Below are 20,615 nucleotides of genomic sequence, written 5' to 3'. Positions count from 1 at the left end.
TATTTCCAACCAATCAAATAGCTCTCATGTGATTCACCTATCCCATCTTAGTTTTAGAAGAAAATATTTTTATTGTACTTTTTTCTCGAAGAAAGAGAAGTGGTTGGTTCGATATAGATGATGTGGTATAGTCGCTATACAGTAGGCTCCCTCCTTTGGGCGGGAATAATACATCCAAAAGTTTGTTGTAGATGTAGCATTGCTTTTTTTTTTTAGCTAAATTATATTTTGGTCCTCAAACTATGAATCTGTGACACTTTGATTCTCAAATTTTTATTTATTGTAATTTTGGCTTAAACTTTTTAAGTTATTACAATAAGTCTTACAACCAATTTAGTTTATTATATGCTACTTGTCGCTAATATAAAAATAATATAATATTCATATCACTGATGTGGTATTCCCAACTAAGCAAATAACTTCCCTAAAATTCACACATTCCATCATAGGTTTTAAAAATATATATATTTTTGTTCTAATTTTTTCGTAAAAAAAGAGATGTGATTGGCAGGATAAAAATGATGTGGTGTAGCTGCTATATAGTAAATTTTATCCTTTGGATTGGGCAAGTTGAATGATTGCAACCAAAAGATTGTTGTAGATGTAGCATTGCCTTTTTCTTAGCTAAATTACATTTTGGTCCTCAAACCATGAACCAGGTAACACTTTGATCCTCAAACTTTTATTTGTTGCAATTCTAGATCGAACTTTCTAAGTTATTTGAATAAGTTTTATAACCAGTTTAGTTTATTATATGCTATTTTTAGCTAATATAAAAGTAATATGACAATACTGTGATTAATGATATAATGATATTTGAGTTGTCATATTGCTTTTATATTAGCAGTACGTCAATATTTAGCCAACTATATTCGGTTAAGAGATTTAATTGTAAAATTTTTGAAATTTCAAGCCAAAAATTAAAACAAATTAATGTTAGAAATAAGTGTCACGCACCTTATGGTTTGAAAATCTATTTTTTAAAAAAACATTTCACCACAAGCTTTTTTTAATAAACTTGAATTTGACACATATTTTTGACCCAGTCACTTCGTAATTCAAAAGGTTCGACTAGCTTAAAAACTTATTTTGGGCAATCCTCAATTTGACCGTTGGTTTTACACATTTTTATTTTATCGCTCTAGTTCAATATATTTCACTTAACTGTCGAATACTTCATTTTTTCACCCTAAGGACCTATATTAAATAAGATAGATATTTTTTAAAAAAATTACAAACATGATTTTGAAACATTTTAGTATCAAATAAAGTTGGAATGTATATTTGCTCAAAAACCCCTATATTATTAGACTTTTTAAAAAACAACCTCAAAATAGTTCATATGCAATTTTCTAAGACCCTAGCTCTGTCGTTGTTCTCACATGCACATCAGTATAGTTTCCAGAAGCCAATAATGGAAACTTTCGGGATCTTGTTATTGTAGATGAATTGCACAAACACATTTCTCCTCCTTCCCTATGAAACAAGCAGTTTCCAAACTAAGTATGTGCTCGCGCACACGGGGACAAACTTGAGGATCGATGAAGTTTCCGTACAAGTTATCTTCCCTGATATCTTTAATAAGTTCTAAAGAACAACCTAATGGCTAAGGATCGATGGGGAAGAGGGAACTGGAGATGGGACATGATTATTAGGGTGTGTTTGGTTCGCATTATGAAAGATTACTAGGAATAAAAGATATTCGAAAATTTTATTCCTATTCATCCTATTACTAAAAATGTGAAATTTGTGTGTTTGGTTCGCACGGTAATATTAATTAGCCATGTTATTTAATATTACAAAAAATATAAAATTAATTTATTTATTTATTTAATTTTATATAATATTACCAAAAGTTTCAACATCTTTTTAGAAAAAAGGGAGAGAGAGTATAATTAAAAAAATAGAAAGAAAAATATAGTCGAAATTAGAGGGAGTGAGAGAGTTGAAATTTTAGAGAGAGAGAGAGAGAAAGCTTCGTTTAGAGAGAGAAAAAAAGTTGAATTTTAGAGAGAAAATAAGTTTAGAGAGAGATATAAGGTTAGAATGTAAAGAAAAATAATATCAATTAGCCGGCGGGTAGGAAGAAAGAAAGATATTAGACATATTATGATAATCCCAATCCGTTAATACGAGAATACCCACCATCCCTTAAGGGAATGAGATTAGTACTTTGGGGTGAATCATATTTCCAAGTGAATCCAATATTACCAACTAGATTACTTAATGCGTTTAGCCAAACACNAAAAATAAGTTTAGAGAGAGATATAAGGTTAGAGTGTAAAGAAAAATAATATCAATTAGCAGGCGGATAAGAAGAGAGAAAGAAATTAGACATATTATGATTATCCCAATTTATTAATATGAGGATACCCACCCTTCCTCAAGGGAATCAGATTAGTACTTTGGGGTGAATTTTATTTGCAAGTGAATCTAATATTACCAACTAGATTACTTAGTGCGTTTAGCAAAACACCGTCATATTTTTTTATTTTTTATTGGATTACTAGGAATCATTAAAAGATAGCGCGAACCAAACGCATCCTTAGAGGCGTTGAAGTTACCTCCTAAGAAGATAGGAATAGGTTCCGATAATTGAAAGAAATGCTAGAAAGTGCACAAGTGGTTCACGCTAGAGAGTGCACAAGTTGTTTGCCTTAGATCAGACTCAGTCAACCGAAGGTGGACAACAAACCAATGCTTCTCAGTCAAATCACTATACGACTTCCTCTTGAATAGAGGACTAAGAGATACCCTGAGCCCTCTATCTGGAGACTAAAATTCCATAAAAAGTTAAAAATCTTTGTTTGGTTACTACTCAGAAAGAAAAATCTTATGACTAATAACCTCCTAAAATATGGAAAGAGAGGTAACCAACTTTGTATCTTTTTGTGCGGACGAGTTTGAGACATGCGATCACCTATTCTCCAAATGCCTCTACTTTTATTACATGCTGACATGCTCACGCATCGATCCGTCTATAACACATTCCTTCGACGATGTTAGAGAGTTTTGGGAGTTATTAACAAGGCATAGTAAGGCTCCCAAGCGAATGTAAGATCTAATTATATATACTCTCGGCCACATGGTAATTAATGATCATCTGGCTTTGAGAGGAACAATATGATTTTCCAAAATACTAATGCAAGCCTGATCTAGGTTCTCACGGGCATCCAAAATATTGTGGGCCTCTAGACGGACCATTGTCAATTACCACCGTTCTTAGAATCTTCCACATTCTTTCTATTCCTCCTTTTCTTATCCTTTTCCTTCTTTGTTTTTAAGCCTTTTGTTTTGTGTTTTTTTTTCCCCAAGGCCTCAATTGCCTCACCTCTTTAGCTAAGTTCATTATCCTAAGCCTCTGTTTGGTTGGGGGTTAAGGGGTGGAATAACCCCTTAACCCCCATTTTATCCCTAAACACTTCTAAAAATGGGTTATTCCGGATTAGCTAATCCCACCTAACCCCACCAAACCCCAACCAAACATTATTTTCTATTCATAATAACCCACTATCCTTCTTATCCTACCTACTTCAACCAAACACTATTTTTTATTATCCTAGACTAACTTCAACCTCCAACCAAATACAAAAATACTCTAACCCCACCTTAACCTTATTTCTGGAATAACTAGTTTTTCCTTAACTCCGAACCAAACGGTAGCTAAATGAATAAAGTTGGTATTTTGCTTTTTTTTCCCAAAAAAATATGCCTCAAACAAAATATTTTTTTGTTTGGATGAGCATCTCTAAGGTTTGTTTTTATTGATGGTGGGAAGAAAATAGCAAATTTAACAAATATTGGTTGACTATATATCCAAGTTGAGTCATGTATGTACTAGTACAAGTTTGAGAGGTCATGCACCACAAGCACATAAAATTGAGAAATTGAGTAATATATAAACCCTATTGAAAAGTTGACAGAACGTATTAAGTCACCTTCGCAATTATTTTGTACACTGACTTCAATGTTTATTTTATCCTTATTGGTTGTGCTTTTTATTTTTAGGTTTGTACACATTTTCTTATAATCCAACTTTTACTATGAATAAAATTTGTCTTTCACTTTGTGCCAAGTTGTGCAAAATATTACCGTGAAAATGATTTTGATAGTTTTATTGTCACAAACAAGTGTCACTCAACGAGATATCAACCTAGCTAGTGATAGTTCTCCGAAGTGGTTTTTTTTAAAAAAAAAATTCTTGAGATTGCCCCAAAATTCTCAAAGTAGGAAAAGATGATATTTTCAAAAAAAAACTACTCTAAGTGCCTCAATTACTCTTCCTATATATTTTTTTTCCTATTTCTCTATCTTTTCAGTAAAATATAAGTTGTTTGAGTATAGGACCGTTTGACCAAACTGTATGAATAAGTGCTATTGTGGAAGTACTATAGGACATAGTATTGTTTTGTTTAAAAAAACTATATATCATTTGATAATTCTATCACATAAGCGTTGTCTGTAAGAGAATGTTGTTTGGCTAATATTCATCTTAAAAGTACTTTACAATATTATATTATAAATAAAATACTACCCAAATATGCTTTTTAATCAATAACCTAGTATATGAACTTTTTCCACAAAGAAATAAGCTTTCTTAATTTAATTTCCATTTTAAGATTAGATTCTATGTATTCCATTATCATTACTATAATAATAATATTAGTTCATTAGTTCATACAACATTATGATTACTATAATAATATGATTATATTCTAAGCATATGGCTTTTCTTTTTGTCGTATTGTTTTTTAAAGAGATAGTTAACCAGCTTCGTTTATTTTTAAAAATAAATTCAGTTAGAATTGTGAAACAATTAGCCTTCAAATTTGAATTTTTCGGATACCAGTCATCAAAACTTTCGCCAACTGCCCTACGGTTGGTTTGTTGTTGTATTGTTAGCTAGCTTGCTATACAATTTATATGCCAAAAAACATTTTCTTTACAATTCAATGAAACATAAAAAAACAAAGGTTGCTACTATATTTTTTTTCTTTGTAAAAATAATAAAATTTACCCAAACTACAAACCATTTTAATTCAACTATTCAATCTTTTAAAATTTTAATTTAAGTATCCAACCTTTCAATTTATTTGATAAGTCATATGATGGCTCTTTTGGTATAAAATTTAAATTGATTACTTATTTTAATAGGTTTATAATTATGTGAATTATATAAAATATGCTATATAATTCGTAAAGATAAATGTGCTTTTAAATTTTGAAGTTAACTAGTTATTAACAGACTCAAATAAAATAAATTAAAAGTTACATAGTTACATCAAAATTGGTGATAGTTGAGATGAGATTTATACTTCTCTTTTTTTTTTTTGCTACATCTTTTTTGAAACACTATAAAAAATATCAAAATGTGTCCAAATATAAATTTACAATATTCTAGTTTATATCATAATATTTTTTATTCTCGAAACTGGAAAGAAAAAAAAACTTTATCCTTCAAAATTTACCAAACACTACCTTATTAAAGTACATCTAAAGCATAAAGCGCCTAATAATCGGATTCGGATCTTTTGATTCTAACCCGATCCATTTTTTCCCATTCCCATCCACCGCCCCTCCCATGCCGTACGTGTCCCCCACCCGTTTACACACCAATTGCCTGAACGTGGTCCACCGCGTCATCCGTGGACCATCCACTATCCACCCTCCATCCTACGGATTCTTGAAACCACCATCACACATTGAAAGTTTGAAACCCACAATTTTTACAAAATATTTATAATTTTTTTAATCCTGATATATATTTTTTAAATTTTACTTTTTTTTAATAAAAGTCCCAGTTTAGCATTTTCGAAAAAATATAAAAAAATTTACTAACCGTACTAACTCTTTTCTCTAATTTGATAAATTTCTTATTATAAGTATTATATACACAATTTTTTATTGTGATTTTTTTTTTATAACATTTTATTTTTGAAAACTACTGTAAATAATTAAAACTCAAAATTAGAACATATTTTAACAAGAATTTTCAACAGCTCCTATAAATAAATATAGAAAATAATTTGAATACATGAATATTTTATTCAGCATATTTAAAAAATATATAATATTTGATAGATGATGAGTGTGACAGAATATTTAGAATGAATACTGTATTCAATCTCTAAATTATTTTTCTCAAAATAAATAAATTAGTTGGTAAATAAAATATATTATTATACTAAATTATAAATATTAAAATTGTTTAAGAAGCAAAAATTAAACAATTATAACGTCTAATTATATACCCAAAAAAAAAATTTTGGGCGGTTTAGAGATGACGTGGTGCACCGTGTACAGGCGATTACTGAGAAATCGAAATCAATTTTAACTTCCACCGCAATCCCTTTCCTCTCTCTCCTGTTCTCTCTCGCCTTCTCGCCCTTTCTCCTTCGATCCCTCTCTCCCTCTCTCTCGTCTCCAATCCCTAATCCCTAACCCTAATTAACCCTAATTCCCTATTCCTAACCCTAATCTCTCTCTCTCTCTCTCCCTTGCTCACCAATCTCGATTTCGTGGAGGGGACGCACACTTCGGGAAGGCGATCCATGGCCTCGTCGGCGTCGGCGGCGGCGGAGGCGGTGGCGCTACGGAGGGCCGCCGCAGCCGCCGATTGGTGGGAGGAGTTGAACAACTCGCCTGTGTGGCAGGATCGGATCTTCCACGCCCTTGCCGCGCTCTACGGATTCGTTGGAGTCGTGGCCCTCGTAAGATTCGATTTTGGATCCTTTCGATTTGTTTTCCCCATTGATATCTGGGATCTGCTGTTAGGGTTCTCCAATTGTTCATGTGATTATTATTCTAATGTTGGGGATTTGGATATATGTGTTAATTTTAATTCCAATAATTGTAGAAAGTCGGTATAGAAGATTTTAAGGCCAAATTAGCAACAATAACTGTGCACTTTCATTCTTATATGAATTAATCCCCAACATTGTCAATTGAGGCTCTATTACCACATAGGGCTGGAAATAGGGATGATTGTTGAATTTGGATGCAAAAACTCATGGAATTGAGTTAGGATGATGTGGATTATACTAAAATAGAAAGAGAGTTATACAAATTGAATAAATTGTGTGATACAGTGCCAATTTAGGTAGGTCTTGTACAATGTCGCCTGGAATGGGATACGCTGTGGTGTGTGGTAGGAGTACGGAATTGTGATTCGCTAGTTTCATAGGAGTGCGGTACGAGGGGCGTATGATTAGTCGAAACGTTATTTCTGAATTTGGTTTGCTTAGAATGTCAGTACAGATCTTAAAAATTCAATAACTTACCTTTGTTATCGTATAGTTCTTTTCTTTCATTAAGGTTGGATTGGATATTCTCTATTCTAATCAAGACTTGCCTCAATTTTTTCCATAGGAATATGACTCTTTTGTATTATTCTATCTAGTAAAACATTTTTTTTCAGGTAACTAAACATATTAGATCTAGAAAAATTGAAGTGCTTCTCTACTATTCTGGTTCCCCCCTTTTTGTGAGCCAGATCGAGAACCCACCACAAATCGATATGTGTAATCCAGATCACGGTTCGGAGGGGGGGTTCTGCAGTAAAGGAAGAGATTTCTTCTTTTTTTTGGGGGGGTTTTAGATCTATCATTTAGACAGCAACTCTATGTGCCAACTATCTGCTGTGAATTTTCCATCTTGGCTTTATAGTTAATCATATTATTTGAACCTATTTGAGATGAGAGTATAGTGCGACAGTTCAAATTTCAACAATTCTAAATGTTCCGGGATAATTGAGAAAGATGGGAAAAAAAAATTATGTCCAAGGATGATTTTTGTAAGTAAAGCCATGGTAATTTGGGAAAACTCTATATGCTTCCGTGTTGTAAAACTATCCCTATTCCACTTTAAGATCCTATATCTCTAACTGCAACACTTTAATGCCTTGAGATGTTTTTCCTATTGCCTGACTAGTTAATGCCAATTATAACTAGGTACTTGTTTAGCATTTGGGTCATTAAAAACAAGATTTAATTGGTTAATTTATTGATTTGAGTGATAATGAATCATACGTTATCCATCTTATCCAGCTTCCAAAATTTGTATCTTTTCTTACTGCGCCAGGTTTCCTTGTTCGGTGTGAATTTAGACTCTATATCTTTACCCTCTGGACATAGATATGGATTATAGTACTCGATTTGATTCTAGATTATGGTATTCATATACCTTAATATATAATCAAACATAAAATTCTACAGGGTGTTTGACAATATGCATATTTTTCCATGCTTTTTGGTATCTTCCAATTTATTTGTTGTACATATTTAATTGTTGATGATATCTCTATATGTCAAACAAACATGATTTTAGTTGTTGTATAATTTGCATGTCTGTTTGAGGCTAACGTGATTTCCACACTGTTACCCATATATTATCTGTATTCTATTCGTATTTGGAATAACACAAATAAAATATCTAAGGTCATGAGTTTGAATTTTTTAATTTGATTTTGTACTTCCATGTTCTCCCTAAAAAAAAAGGAAGTATCTAAAGGCTGTAGTAAATTTTAACTTTATGTACTAAATTTCCCATTTCAGATCCAATTGATTAGAATCGAATGCAGAGTGCCTGAGTATGGATGGACAACACAGAAGGTTTTCCATTTCTTGAATTTCTTGGTGAATGGCGGTATGTGTGAACACCCATTATAGCGTGGTATTTTTGTGCTTTGATAACTTTTACACTGACACTGCTTTTCTGTTGCTTTCTTATAGTACGTTCGGTTGTCTTTGCTTTACGGCGTAGTGTGCAAAAAATAAAGCCCGAGGTACAAAATTAACCTGGCAATATCTACTGGTATATTCATTTGAATATAATGCATTAAGCTTATAGCACTTGTGCTCCAGATCTTTCAACATGTTCTCCTTGATTTACCCGGCCTTGCATTTTTCACAACTTATGCACTCCTAGTTCTCTTCTGGGCTGAAATATATTATCAGGTATGTCTCACTGGGTATTGATCAGTGCTTATTTCTTTTAGATCTCATTTGGTCATGCTTCCTTATTTTGTCTCTCCGAAATGGGGCATGACAGGCGCGTGCAATATCCACTGATGGGCTAAGACCTACTTTCTACACAATCAATGGAGTCGTGTATGCCATACAGGTAACATATCACCTGCATTATTAGGTCATCACATCGATGGTGTGTCCACATCTCATATACACTTTAAGCACTGGACATTTTTAAATTTTAGTATAACAAGACAGGAAGCTAACTTTGTTAAGAACAATCTTCGTAATTTGCCAATATGCGAAAGGAAGCTAGCTAGTTATTCCACATATATTGAGATAGTCTTTTGATTTGTAAATTGTGATTTGATTTGAGCCAATAAAAATAAGTCAAACCAAAATGAGCAAAAGTTGAGGGATTGTCAATTTTTAAAAAAAAAACCTGTAAGTTTGAGGTTCTATATTAAAATGACCGACATTAGTTTTGTGTGTGTGTGTGTGTGTGTGTGTGTGTGTGTGTTTTCGCCCCTGGACATCTTCCTTCTTTGATATTATGTTGCATTCTAATAGGCTTAAGGACATAGGCAATTGAATTTTGTTTAAACTCACTAGGTTGTTCTGACCTTGATGACATAATGCTGCAACCTATTTGGTTATTGGGTTCACATACATTAGCTTGAATGTGAATACATAGTGTAAATGGCAAGTCCAGCTATTTCTGACATTTGCACTCCTGTTTTTCTTTCGGTTAGTGGTTTACATAGTTGTTGATCTATTGGTTAGTTTTGCTACTCTTCTCAATGTTTGTGACTTACGCTTGTGGAGTTAGCTCATTCTAACTTCTTCCAGTTAGCTCTTTGGTTGCTTTTGTGGTGGAAGCCTGTTCAAGCTATGGTAGTCTTGTCAAAGATATTCTTTGCAGGTGAAGTTTATATTTTCCTGGTTTTCTTACTCATTTTACTGCAATTTCTTCTGTACCCAAAAAGCCTTAATACTTTTTTTTATATTGGCAGGTGTCTCGTTGTTTGCAGCCCTTGGGTTCCTACTCTATGGAGGAAGGTAATGATACTTTCTCTATTTTCGACTACTTTGGTTAGTCTTCCATGTTACCTTTCTTTCCATTAGTTTCCCTTAATTAGCTAGTATTTATATGTGTTTCTAATTTAACATAAACTTGGCAGCTAACATAGTTAAAATTTGAAAATGCCGCTTGCTTCCTTCTTGTTGTTTCCCTCTTTACAATTAGCTGATGATGCAATTCAATTTGGAGAATCAATACATCACTTATATTTGTGTCAAAATTGTGTCCAATTTGCTCAGTTGATTGCTTTAGATTCAAACTTTTTTTAGTGGATTAAATGGGGTTCTAATGGAATTTAAGTTTCTCTTTAGTTTGGGTTGATCCTGAGTCAACTAATATTCAGTCCGTAATCAAGTCTACTAGGTCTGTGTCATGGGTTCTATATAGTTTAATATTATTTGGCTACTCAAAACATCAGAAGTAAATGCCGATATGACTGTGAGATTAATATAACTGTAGCTTAACTTAGTTCAGATGTACAAAAGTTACTACTATTACCAGTTTCTGAAGAATATTAATTGCCCCATGGTATGGTTGGCTCTTCATTCTCTAGAATTTTGTTAAGTAATAACTTGTAGTTGTGCCAGTTTTGGACAGAGAGCTGATTTTGAGATGATTTACTTCCTTTTACAAGTTCAGACTGTTTTCTATTACACAATTGTACTGTCTTGTTACATATACTACTCGTAAGGAATTATGCTTTTTTATTGTTTTTTTTTTGGTTCATTTTTGCTAGGCTTTTCTTCATGTTGCAACGTTTTCCTGTTGAATCCAAAGGGCGGCGCAAAAAGTTGCAGGAGGTATTCTTTGGGTTCACTCACTTTATATTAATACAAATTTAGTTCCTGATGAAGAGATGATCAGTTTGACTCTTATTTTAAATTTGTGTTTGGAGTTAAAATAAGAATATAATCCTTAAAATTTGACCCCGAACATAATTGTCATTCTCAAATTTGAATTTCAACTAAGCGAAATTTAATTATAGTGCAGATGTTGTAACTTATTCACCTGTATACTAACAGGACTTATTTGTTTTGTATAACAAAGTTTAGGGACTAAGTTAGTAACCCATGAAAGCAGTCCTCCTGAATGGTAATTTTTGGCTTATAACCTTGTTCTTTCTTATTTTTGTAATTTTTTATAGGTTGGTTATGTGACCACCATATGCTTTTCTTGCTTCTTGGTGAGATGCATTATGGTACGTGTGGCGCGTCTCAATTTCTGCTGAGATTGTTTAGGTGTTACAGTAATAGATTAACTAACTAAAACATTTGTGTGACACAGATGTTCTTCAATGCATTTGATAAAGCGGCAGACCTAGATGTTCTGAACCATCCGATTCTCAACTTTTTATACTACTTGGTAAGCCTGAATCTGTATTCCTCTTTTTCTCCGGCATGATAAAACTTGATTAAATTTGATATTTTGTTGTTAATTGGGTTGTCATTTAAAGCTGTGGGCGATGTGATCCTTTAAATGGAACAACAGGTTATGAAAATAGAAATTCCGAGTAGATTTTGTGGCTATTGATTTCGACTAAATTATGCTTCGCAGACTAGTAGTGGAGTGTAATTTACTTTTTTGAGACTAGGCACTTAGAGAAATAAGACTATTTAGGAGTAATGAGGGTGAGCCTTTCTTTTGAATATGAACAAGGAAGAGGAAACCCCAAGAAAAATGTGCAGAATTACCTACAAGGGCTTGGAAGCGTACCTTGACAGTAGAGCATGTGTCCAGAGACTAGTTAAGAGCCATGCTATTAGGTCTTTGATGTGCTTTTCAATTATTCACCATCTCAGTTTACCAAGTTCAACGTCAGCGAGATTAGTTGCCGCATAGTGGCAGAAGAAGTTTCAACTATGAAAAACACAAATAAAGCAGTGAGGGTTACATGAAATTACTGACAATAAGCAGGATTAATCACAATGTAATCCCTTAAGCTTGATCCCGATTTGACTCATAGTTTAAGCTGTGACTGCAGAAAATTGTTATGTCAGCGAACCCCAACAAGGATCCTGACTTGGCATCTTTTCTCAGACAGTGGAGTACTAGGAACTTAATTGTCCCCCTTGCCAAACAGTGGACTAAATCTTGAAATTTAAACTTTGAGGTGTGATATATTCTAAGATCAAACAAGGACTAAATTTTGTCATTAACGAGAACAAAATAACCTCTAATTGCACTTCAGGATCATTCAACATGCTTGAATTGTTATCACCCAAAATAATAATAACAATTTTAGAGATGTTCAAGATGTTTTTTTACACTCATAGGAGAGTATACATTTTGTAAAGAAGAAAAAGTTCCAACTGGCTACAGCACTTTTTTATTATATCAGACAGTAGCTTACGCCATCCTAATAATCTACTTGTTAAATTATGGTAAGTGCAATATCAGTACCAAACATAAGTATTTTTCTTTCTTTCTTTTTTTTTTCCTTAAAAAAAAGTAGGGGAGGGGGTTAAGGGCCTAAGTAAAGTGCCCTTTTACTTGCAATTAAAGCTACAGGATACAGAAATCATAAAATTATCCATGAGGACCTCATTGGATATGATAGAGAACATGAAGCAAACAGAGGGCACGATTCTTTATATCATAATATGCTTCTTCTGAAAAACAAAAGGCTATTTAATTAAATTTTATGTTTTCTTTTTTCCCGTCTATGTTTGTATCGATAACACTTGCTTAATATTTTGCAGCTGGTTGAAATTCTCCCCTCAGCTCTAGTTCTTTTCATCTTGAGGAAGCTACCGCCAAAACGTGGGATCACACAATATCATCCAATCCATTAGAATTAATGGACTTCGCTTTCTCTCTTTCTCTCTCTCTCTTTCTCTCTCCAGGACAAAAGAGCAAGGTAAATACAAAAGCTCAGAAAGCTCGGCGGTCTCAGGTCTAAGGTTTCAAAAGTTTGATCAACTCGAAATCTCTACATTTTGAGCCTTAGAATAGTGACCAAATGCCATCATTCAAGTCCTGTATTATAATATTCAGTCCTCGGTGTAATCCCCAGAATTAGAAAAACTTATTTTCGCGTGTAAACCAACAATCTTCTTTCAAATTCTGTCTGTGGAGTTCTTCTGAAATATAAAATTATATCCAAAAAAAAAAAAAAAAATCTGTCTAGTTATATCAAAATATCTACCAAGTTTACTTTGTCAACCATTTTGCGTGTTAGTTAATGAGTGTTGAATAGATAATATTGATGTGAGATACACATCCTACTATTTAGCGTGTTTAGTTAGGGCGACTAAAATCTGCTGAGCCAGATGACACTTTTTGTTACAACAGAACAGAAGATTGAGCTTTGAATTGGGGATTCCTATTCTACTTACCCAGAGCAGAGTTGCTGCTTGTTGGAATGTTGTAGCTCTAGAAAGGGCTGGTTTTGGGACACAGAAAAATTGGAGCTTCTGCTTTGATGTAGACATGGATGGGTTTTCGGACTTCGTTTTAGCTGCAGTGGTGAATTTTTGAGTATAAAATGTATAGCGAACTACTCTTTTTATGAACACAACACTTTGGCCTAACCCTGCAGTCGCCAGGTGATGATTGTAGGTTACTTGCAAATCTGCAAATCTACTGAGCTTGTGTGTACAGTGCAAATCTGCTGTTGCAGGCTGCAGTACTGCTCCCACCTCGCTTGCGGTCAAAAAAATGCTATCTTTTGCGCCGTATTGTAGCAAAAAACACAAAACTAGGCCGTGAAAACTGAACCCAAAAAAGAAAAAATAATGCATACCGCTGTACCGATCAGCAGATGGAGATTTCTGGACGATTTGGAGAACGCCAGGGAAGAACACGGAGATTTCTCAACGATTTGGAGAACGGCGGGGAAGAACACGTTTCTGGGAGGAAGAAGAAGAAGAAGAGAGAGAAGAAATGCTGAAGAATTTCTGTGCCGGTGTTCTTTTCTATCCTACTGGTCGCGAGGGCTACTATTTGAATGTTAGGTTTGGGCTTTTTTATAAAATGACCCTCTAGAAACTCGAAATTGATAAAATGATTCTGCCAAAATTTTATTTGTAAAACTAATCCTCTTTTCACCACGTGGGCGCCACGTCAGGATTCCTCACAAAGACGGTGAATCGTTTACCGTCTTTGTAATATTTGTTGTGAAGGGGTTAGTTTTACAAATAAAATTTTGATAGGATTATTTTGCCAAATTCGAATTTCTGGAGGGCCATTTTATAAAAAAGCCCGTTAGGTCTCTCTCTCTCGAGATTTTTTGGGATTGCGTTGGAAAGAAAATGTGGTATGCTCAGTAAGTTACTATAAAATTTTCGCCGCCTCGTCGTAAAATTAATAGATAGTAAAAGTTCTTTTTCGTACAGTAGAGTTAGGGTCCGTTTGTTTGATATTAAGGCCCCGCTGAAACTAATAGGTAAAATGGAGTCAAGGGCGAAAGCATATAAGAGCCGCTTTGGTTAGGTATAATTATAAATACAGCATAGTTGGAGATGCATTCAGTTGGAAATGTAGCAGTCGTAATTATATACATTCTGTTTCGTTAAATATAGTAGAAAGCGCTGCAACTACAGATAATTTGCTTGGTTGCATATAATTGAGAAATAATTTTTAAAATTTTATATTTTATATATATGATGGTGGGATTACCTCAAATGTAAAAAAATGAGTTTTTATTTAAAAATAATTAAGAATGTAAGCTTATCTTTTATTACTTTCTCCAGTTACTGCAATTGGAATCGCGGCCAATTTGAGCGTAGTTCCAACTATTGCAGTTGGACCTTCTTCTACGGTTCCTACTGCAGCAGCTGGAGTTAAATATATTAAACCAAACGCCAAATTTGCATATGTATGCAGAACAAACAAATAGGGCATTTTTTTTGTTGTTTTTACTTACGGCACATATTTCAATCTCTCCGCAATCTCAAAAGATCTCCAATCGCAAGTATGGATGTTTAAATTTAGAGCCGACGCAATTTCCCAAATTAGTTTAATGAAATTTTGAAAGAAAGTCTGTGTTTGGAAGAGTAATTATGATACAACAAAATTTCTAAATTTAAACTTATATATTAGTTAAAATTAAAATTAGAAAATTAATTTATTTTGAAATAAAAATATAATATATAATTGTATTACATCTGGAAATCAGAAATTGTACGAAACTCTTATGTACCAAAGGATTATAATTTATAAACGAAATCGATTCTGATTCTAAGTAGAAAAAATATGAACAAAACATGCGAAGTAATCTTTTATTCTCAGAGTAGCATTTTTCTGGTGAAAACATATAAAGCTTATCTGAACTATAGACTATTTAAATTTGGCTATCCAATCTTCTCAAAATTTTGTTATTATTATATAACATTTTAATTTATTTGATTTGAGTGAGTCAACGATATTATAACTTCAAAATTTGAATATGTCGTTCATTTTTACAGATATAGTTTGTATATTTGATATAATTCTCATAACTATAAATTAATTAAAATAGATAATTAGCTTAAATTTTAGAGTCAAACTGTTATTGACCGATTCAAATCAAATAAATTAAAAAGTTAAATAGTAAAATTAAAATTTTGAAATATTAAATAACTGAATCCAAATATTTTATAGTTGAGATAAGTTTCATTCCTTCTTACTCAATATTTTTTCCTTGGGAGATACTCATTTAAAAGTGAATGTGTGTGTCCCATTCGTTGTTCTAGATTATTCTGCGGTTACACTTTGATCAAGTATCTGCCTAAATCCTAGTTAAATCCTTTTTTTTGTCACTTGCTGCATAGATCTATCACCTCACTTCTATATCTTAGTTCATGTTTTTTATAAATAAATGTATCACCTCACTTTTGTTTAATTCATGTTTTTAATAAATAAACTAGGTAACGCGCTATCTTTTTTTAGAAAAAAAAGGCTAAATTACAAAAAAAAAAATTCCCTCAATATCCGCTTTTTCATTTTTTTCATATTATTCAAAAATCTACACTTTACCCACTTAAAAAATAAAAATACTTACAGTACGATAAAATGACTAAATTACTTCTTTTTTTTTTTCAGGGTGAGCATAGAAGGAGAGTTGATCGAGGGCGAGGGTGAGGTGGCGGAGGCGGGCGAGGGCATGCGTACAGGCATAGATAGAGAGGTGGGCGAGGGCGAGGTGGCGGAGGGCGAGACGGTGCGGTCGAGGATAAAAAAGAAAGAGGTTTCAGGGGTATTTTGGATATAAAAAATAGGATATAAATAGAATACTCACGGCGGGGTTAAAATGAATATTTTTTATTTTTCTAAAAATAAAGTATAAAATTTTAAAGGATAGAAAAAAAAATTTAGTGGCGTCTTTCCTCTACTAGTCAACCGCTGTACAAAGCTAAAACTTGTTGCTCCTTTTTACCATATTCTTGCATATCATGAACACCGTCGCTCGCGACCGCATCGGCGGCGACGGCGACGGTGACGGCGACGGCGGCGGCATAATCATGAGAAGGAGGAGGGTGGAGGGGGCCGGCGCCGACGACGACAACGCGCCGTCGCCGGCGATGCGGTACGCGAACCGGGTGTTCGCGGCGCTCTCCTTGGCCTCCCTCTACATCCTCCTCAACCGCCGCCGCCGCCGCCGCGTCGACGACGACGAGCGGTTCTTCACCCCCGCCGCCGCCGCTGCCGCCGCCTCCCTCGCCGTCTCCTTGCTCTGGCTCTATCTTCTCCCCCCCCTCCTCCTCCAACTCGGCTTCACTCGCCGCCGAGATCGCCATTGAGTTGAATCTTATACAATTTGGATCGGATCTGATCTTTAAATTTCAGACGCAGGAGCTGCTCGACGAAATGCCGCAGAGAATCGCTTGCAACAAACATTCGGGTTCTTTCTCTTCCATTTTCTCTCTTTACTATAACTGCTAAATTAAGTTCATTTATAGGTATCGTGACACTTGTATTGGGAGAAAATATATATCATTTTGCAAGCGCATGTCAAAATTGAATAACATATCAAAACTGTTTACTCAATCCAAACTTCGTCATCTTATATTCTGCAATTTAGTGTGTGCATACTGATGCTAGAAATAGAAGATTTTTGTCGATTTCTCGCGCATTAAATTACACCGCAATTGACTCGACATTTCGTAAATGAGGCAGATAATCATATCCAGCAACTGATCTTATAAATTTCATTACAAGCCCTTCTATTTCTTAAGCAAATAGAAGGGTGTGGTTAGAAACACTGCTCCCTTGTCTCTGTGGAGCCATGGAAGTGCTTCTGCTCAAAAAGCTCCTCCTCCTTAAGCCAAGTGTGGAAAAAGTGCTTCTTGAGGACTTTTTGGCTATGGTATTGGAGCTCTTTGATGGCTTGAGCTTCTGCTTCTGCTTCTTCTTGTGTAGCTTCTCTGGTTTGATTAGATCCTCCAAGCACCTCACACTAGATAAGGATGTGAAGGATTGGGACTTCCCTTGGAAGTGCTTTGAGAGCCCTCTCCTGCAATATTGATCAAGAGCATGAGTTAGAAGAGTTAGTACTAACTACTTCAAACTCGGCACAAATTAAGATTATTAGATTCATGAAATTTCTTCTTCATAGCTAATTGTGAGATCACCATGATACTTAATTTAGGGCAAATTTCAATTAGCCTTTGCGGTTTTGCTCATCGTCATTATGCCACCTTATGATTTGAAAAGTTGTGCGCAATTTACTATCATGGGATTTTATTTTTGTTTCATTGTAAGGACCTGCAAATGCTTATGTTTTACAAATCACAGAATGATGAAGTATGATATTTTAGTATTACGATGTATAAGTTTGCAAAATATAGCATGCTACTTTTCTATTTAACCGCAGGTCCTTGTGATGAAACAAAAATAAAACTTTGGTGTAACAAAGTGTAATAACAAAGAGCAAATAGGTTGAAGTACAAGAGAGCTAATTTGAAGCGTATCCGCACATGCCCGGTGCAATAGGAGATAATCAAAGATAATAGAAAGGGGAAATAAATTGGATACAATATCCTACTTTAATATTAATGATCGTTCCCAAATTCGATACGATATTCTACTAGGCAAAAGTTTAAGCTGATAGAGAATGATCGAATTTCATTGTATGGTAAAACATTCAATAGTTATCAACACCACATATTCTCTGTTAAATTTCATTGATAGGGAATGTAGTGTAGAATTGTTTTGGCGGGTAGCAAGTTCTTATTCGCTTCTTTTACAACCATTGTAAGAAGAAGATTGAGCTTACTTGATAGGAAGTTGTTCTAGGAGAGAAGACATCTCAAATAGAGGAGAGCCCTGTTCGAATTTATCATCCGTCGACGACGAATTCGAAGAAGTTGCGTCTCCGTCTTCGTCCGAGGACGAAGAACTCACAGAATTGCATGAAGGCTCTAGCTCTTCTTCAAAGAATGATTGCATAGACTCAAGATTATCTTCTTCATCCACCATCCAATTGCTTCTTAAGTTGCTTTGTGGGATGTTGAATGAATCCTCCATCATACTTGCTTAGCAAAATGATATCCCCTTGAATTCACTTGTAATGTGTATGCAATGTGTGTGTTGAGAGAGAGAGAGAGAGAGAGAGAGAGAGAGAGAGAGAGAGAGAGATCTAGCTAGAGAGGATTCTAGCTATGAGGTGAAAAGTATATGAATGAGGGGAAGGGTGGTGAGGATAAGAATGGAATAGTTTGTTTATATATAGATATATTTATATAAGAATAATTGGATTAACAAGTAAATTAATTAATTAATATTAGGAGTTGTCCCCACATGTGTACTAGCTAGGGAAAAGAGAGAGAGAGAGAGAGAGAGAGAGAGAGAGAGAGAGGATAAGGACTCCACATCCCTCCTACAAATCTGACCCATTTGATATCATCCAAAGCCTTAAACAATGTGTGGCCATTCATGAATTGTGTTGTTCATTAATTCCTAACTCTCCACTTGCCTTTTGTTCTCCTAAATATGGAATAGTAAACCCCACAAATAAATATTTTACTTGTATATTTGCTTTTACATGTCAAATATATAGAATATATAGGACCCCACCTTATACTCTTTTTTTTTTTTTTGCCCTTTTTTCATGTCCAAAAGAATTACTCTAGATCTCCTTAACATTAAAGTAGAATATTTGTTAGTGTGTACGCAAGACGAACTATATTTCTTTGTTGACGGGGATCAGATGCCCCGATTATATCAACTACAAACGATACCGGACGATAGCGATTACTTGAGTAGACATCTAATCACCAAATTTGAGTTCTTAATCCACATTCGCGGCCGAGTCGGTAGCAAACAATGAGGATCAGGACCTATTAATGCGTGTTATACATTTTGTTCTTGTAACATGGCATAATCTTTCGGTATTAGAATAGTTTTAGGACGCGTTTGGTTTGCACTATGAAAGATTACTAGGAGTAAAAAGATATTCGATAATTTTATTCCTATTCATCCTATTATTAAGAATATAGTATTTCGGTGTTTGGTTCATATGGTCATATTATTTAGTTATGTTATTTAAGATTACAAAAAAATATACAATTAATTAATTAATTAATTTAATTTTAAATAATACTATAAAAATTTCAACATCGTTTTTAGAAAAAAGAGAGAGAAAATATAGGTTAGAAAGAGAGAGCATAATTAAAGAAATAAAAAGAGAAATAGAGTTGAGGTTAGAGAGAATAAGAAGTTTGAGATTTTAGAAAAAGTGGGGAAAAAATAACTTAATTTAGAGAGAGAAAAAAAAAGTTGAAGTTTAGAGAGAAAAAAGATAAGTTTAGAGAGAGATATGAGGTTAGAGTGTAAAAAAAAATAATACCAACTAGCCGGCGGGTGGGATGGAAAAAAAAAATTAGACATATTATAATTACTCCAATCTATTAACATAAGAATACCCACCCTCCCTCAAAGGAATGAGATTAGTACTTTGGGATGCATCTCATTTCTAGATAAATCTAGTATTACCAAATATATTACTTATTGTGTTTAGTCAAACACTGTCATTTTTTTTATTTATATTGGATTACTAGGAATCTTAAAAAGATAGCGCGAACCAAACACACTCTTAAAGTTTTCTATGCCGAATATCTTATAGCTGTTTTTATAGAACAAAGAATCTGATTTAAGAAGACCGTTTTGAGCTATTTAATTCTTAAATATTATCCTTATATATTATTCTTAGGCTTAGTTTGGTATTGAGGCCTATCTAACGCTATTAGATAGAATGGAGTTGAGGAAAAACAATGTAGGGATATGCTTCTGCGTTCTCCGGTGGGACCGTAAAAAATATATTGTAACCGACTCATGCGGAACGCAATATTAGGTACAGAAACAAACAGGATATTTTTTCAACGTACGCAATATTATGTACAGAAACAAACATGATATTTTTCCAACGTACTTTCTCACCGTACGTAACGTAATCTTTCCGCAATTCCAAACGAAGTCTTAATATATTTGCAGTACCAAAAGTATTTCGTATGCACAATGAAATATTTAAAATGTATAATTTATTTTCGTATTATAACCAAAAATATTTGATTTGCGTGACCAATGAGATCGATGGGACCGACGTGGTCAATCCTCATTGAACAGCATTGCGGGACCCACACGGGGTATTG

The 20,615-nt window shown here is 34.0% G+C and overlaps 3 protein-coding genes across 4 annotated transcripts; 2 read left to right on the top strand and 1 right to left on the bottom strand.

Annotated features, from left to right (window-relative positions):
• Positions 6,354–13,180, top strand: LOC109715187 (tobamovirus multiplication protein 3-like). Its single transcript, XM_020240079.1, has 11 exons — positions 6,354–6,710; positions 8,553–8,643; positions 8,730–8,782; positions 8,862–8,954; positions 9,049–9,120; positions 9,816–9,888; positions 9,980–10,025; positions 10,784–10,847; positions 11,192–11,245; positions 11,332–11,409; positions 12,747–13,180. Exons 1-11 carry the CDS (start codon positions 6,552–6,554, stop codon positions 12,837–12,839), a joined length of 876 nt encoding a protein of 291 aa, XP_020095668.1. The 5' UTR covers positions 6,354–6,551; the 3' UTR covers positions 12,840–13,180.
• Positions 16,347–17,013, top strand: LOC109715906. Its single transcript, XM_020241136.1, has one exon. The coding sequence runs from the start codon at positions 16,419–16,421 to the stop codon at positions 16,764–16,766; it is 348 nt and encodes a 115-aa protein (XP_020096725.1). The 5' UTR covers positions 16,347–16,418; the 3' UTR covers positions 16,767–17,013.
• Positions 17,030–18,679, bottom strand: LOC109715905. 2 transcript variants are annotated; one of them, XM_020241134.1, is made up of 3 exons: positions 18,609–18,679; positions 18,242–18,576; positions 17,030–17,479 (listed from the first exon to the last, which is right to left on the bottom strand). In XM_020241134.1, the coding sequence occupies exons 2-3, from the start codon at positions 18,493–18,495 to the stop codon at positions 17,197–17,199; spliced, it is 537 nt and encodes a 178-aa protein (XP_020096723.1). In that variant the 5' UTR covers positions 18,496–18,576; positions 18,609–18,679; the 3' UTR covers positions 17,030–17,196. The 2 variants fall into 2 exon arrangements, with proteins under 2 accessions (XP_020096723.1, XP_020096724.1); XM_020241135.1 differs by having other exon boundaries at positions 18,242–18,670.

Source organism: Ananas comosus, linkage group 9 (assembly GCF_001540865.1).
Source record: "Ananas comosus cultivar F153 linkage group 9, ASM154086v1, whole genome shotgun sequence".
NCBI classification, from domain to species: domain Eukaryota; kingdom Viridiplantae; phylum Streptophyta; class Magnoliopsida; order Poales; family Bromeliaceae; genus Ananas; species Ananas comosus.
The sequence above is the reverse complement of the archived record's forward strand: the minus strand, read 5'-3'. Positions and strand labels throughout refer to the sequence as shown.

Coding starts and splice junctions, on each gene's coding strand:
- LOC109715187 (XM_020240079.1), top strand. CDS start 6,552: ATGGCCTCGTCGGCGTCGGCGGCGGCGGAGGCGGTGGCGCTACGGAGG. Junction 8,644..8,729: donor GAATTTCTTGGTGAATGGCG/GTATGTGTGAAC, acceptor GCTTTCTTATAG/TACGTTCGGTTGTCTTTGCT. Junction 9,889..9,979: donor GTCAAAGATATTCTTTGCAG/GTGAAGTTTATA, acceptor TTATATTGGCAG/GTGTCTCGTTGTTTGCAGCC.
- LOC109715906 (XM_020241136.1), top strand. CDS start 16,419: ATGAACACCGTCGCTCGCGACCGCATCGGCGGCGACGGCGACGGTGAC.
- LOC109715905 (XM_020241134.1), bottom strand. CDS start 18,495: ATGATGGAGGATTCATTCAACATCCCACAAAGCAACTTAAGAAGCAAT. Junction 17,480..18,241: donor CTAGAACAACTTCCTATCAA/GTAAGCTCAATC, acceptor TCAATATTGCAG/GAGAGGGCTCTCAAAGCACT.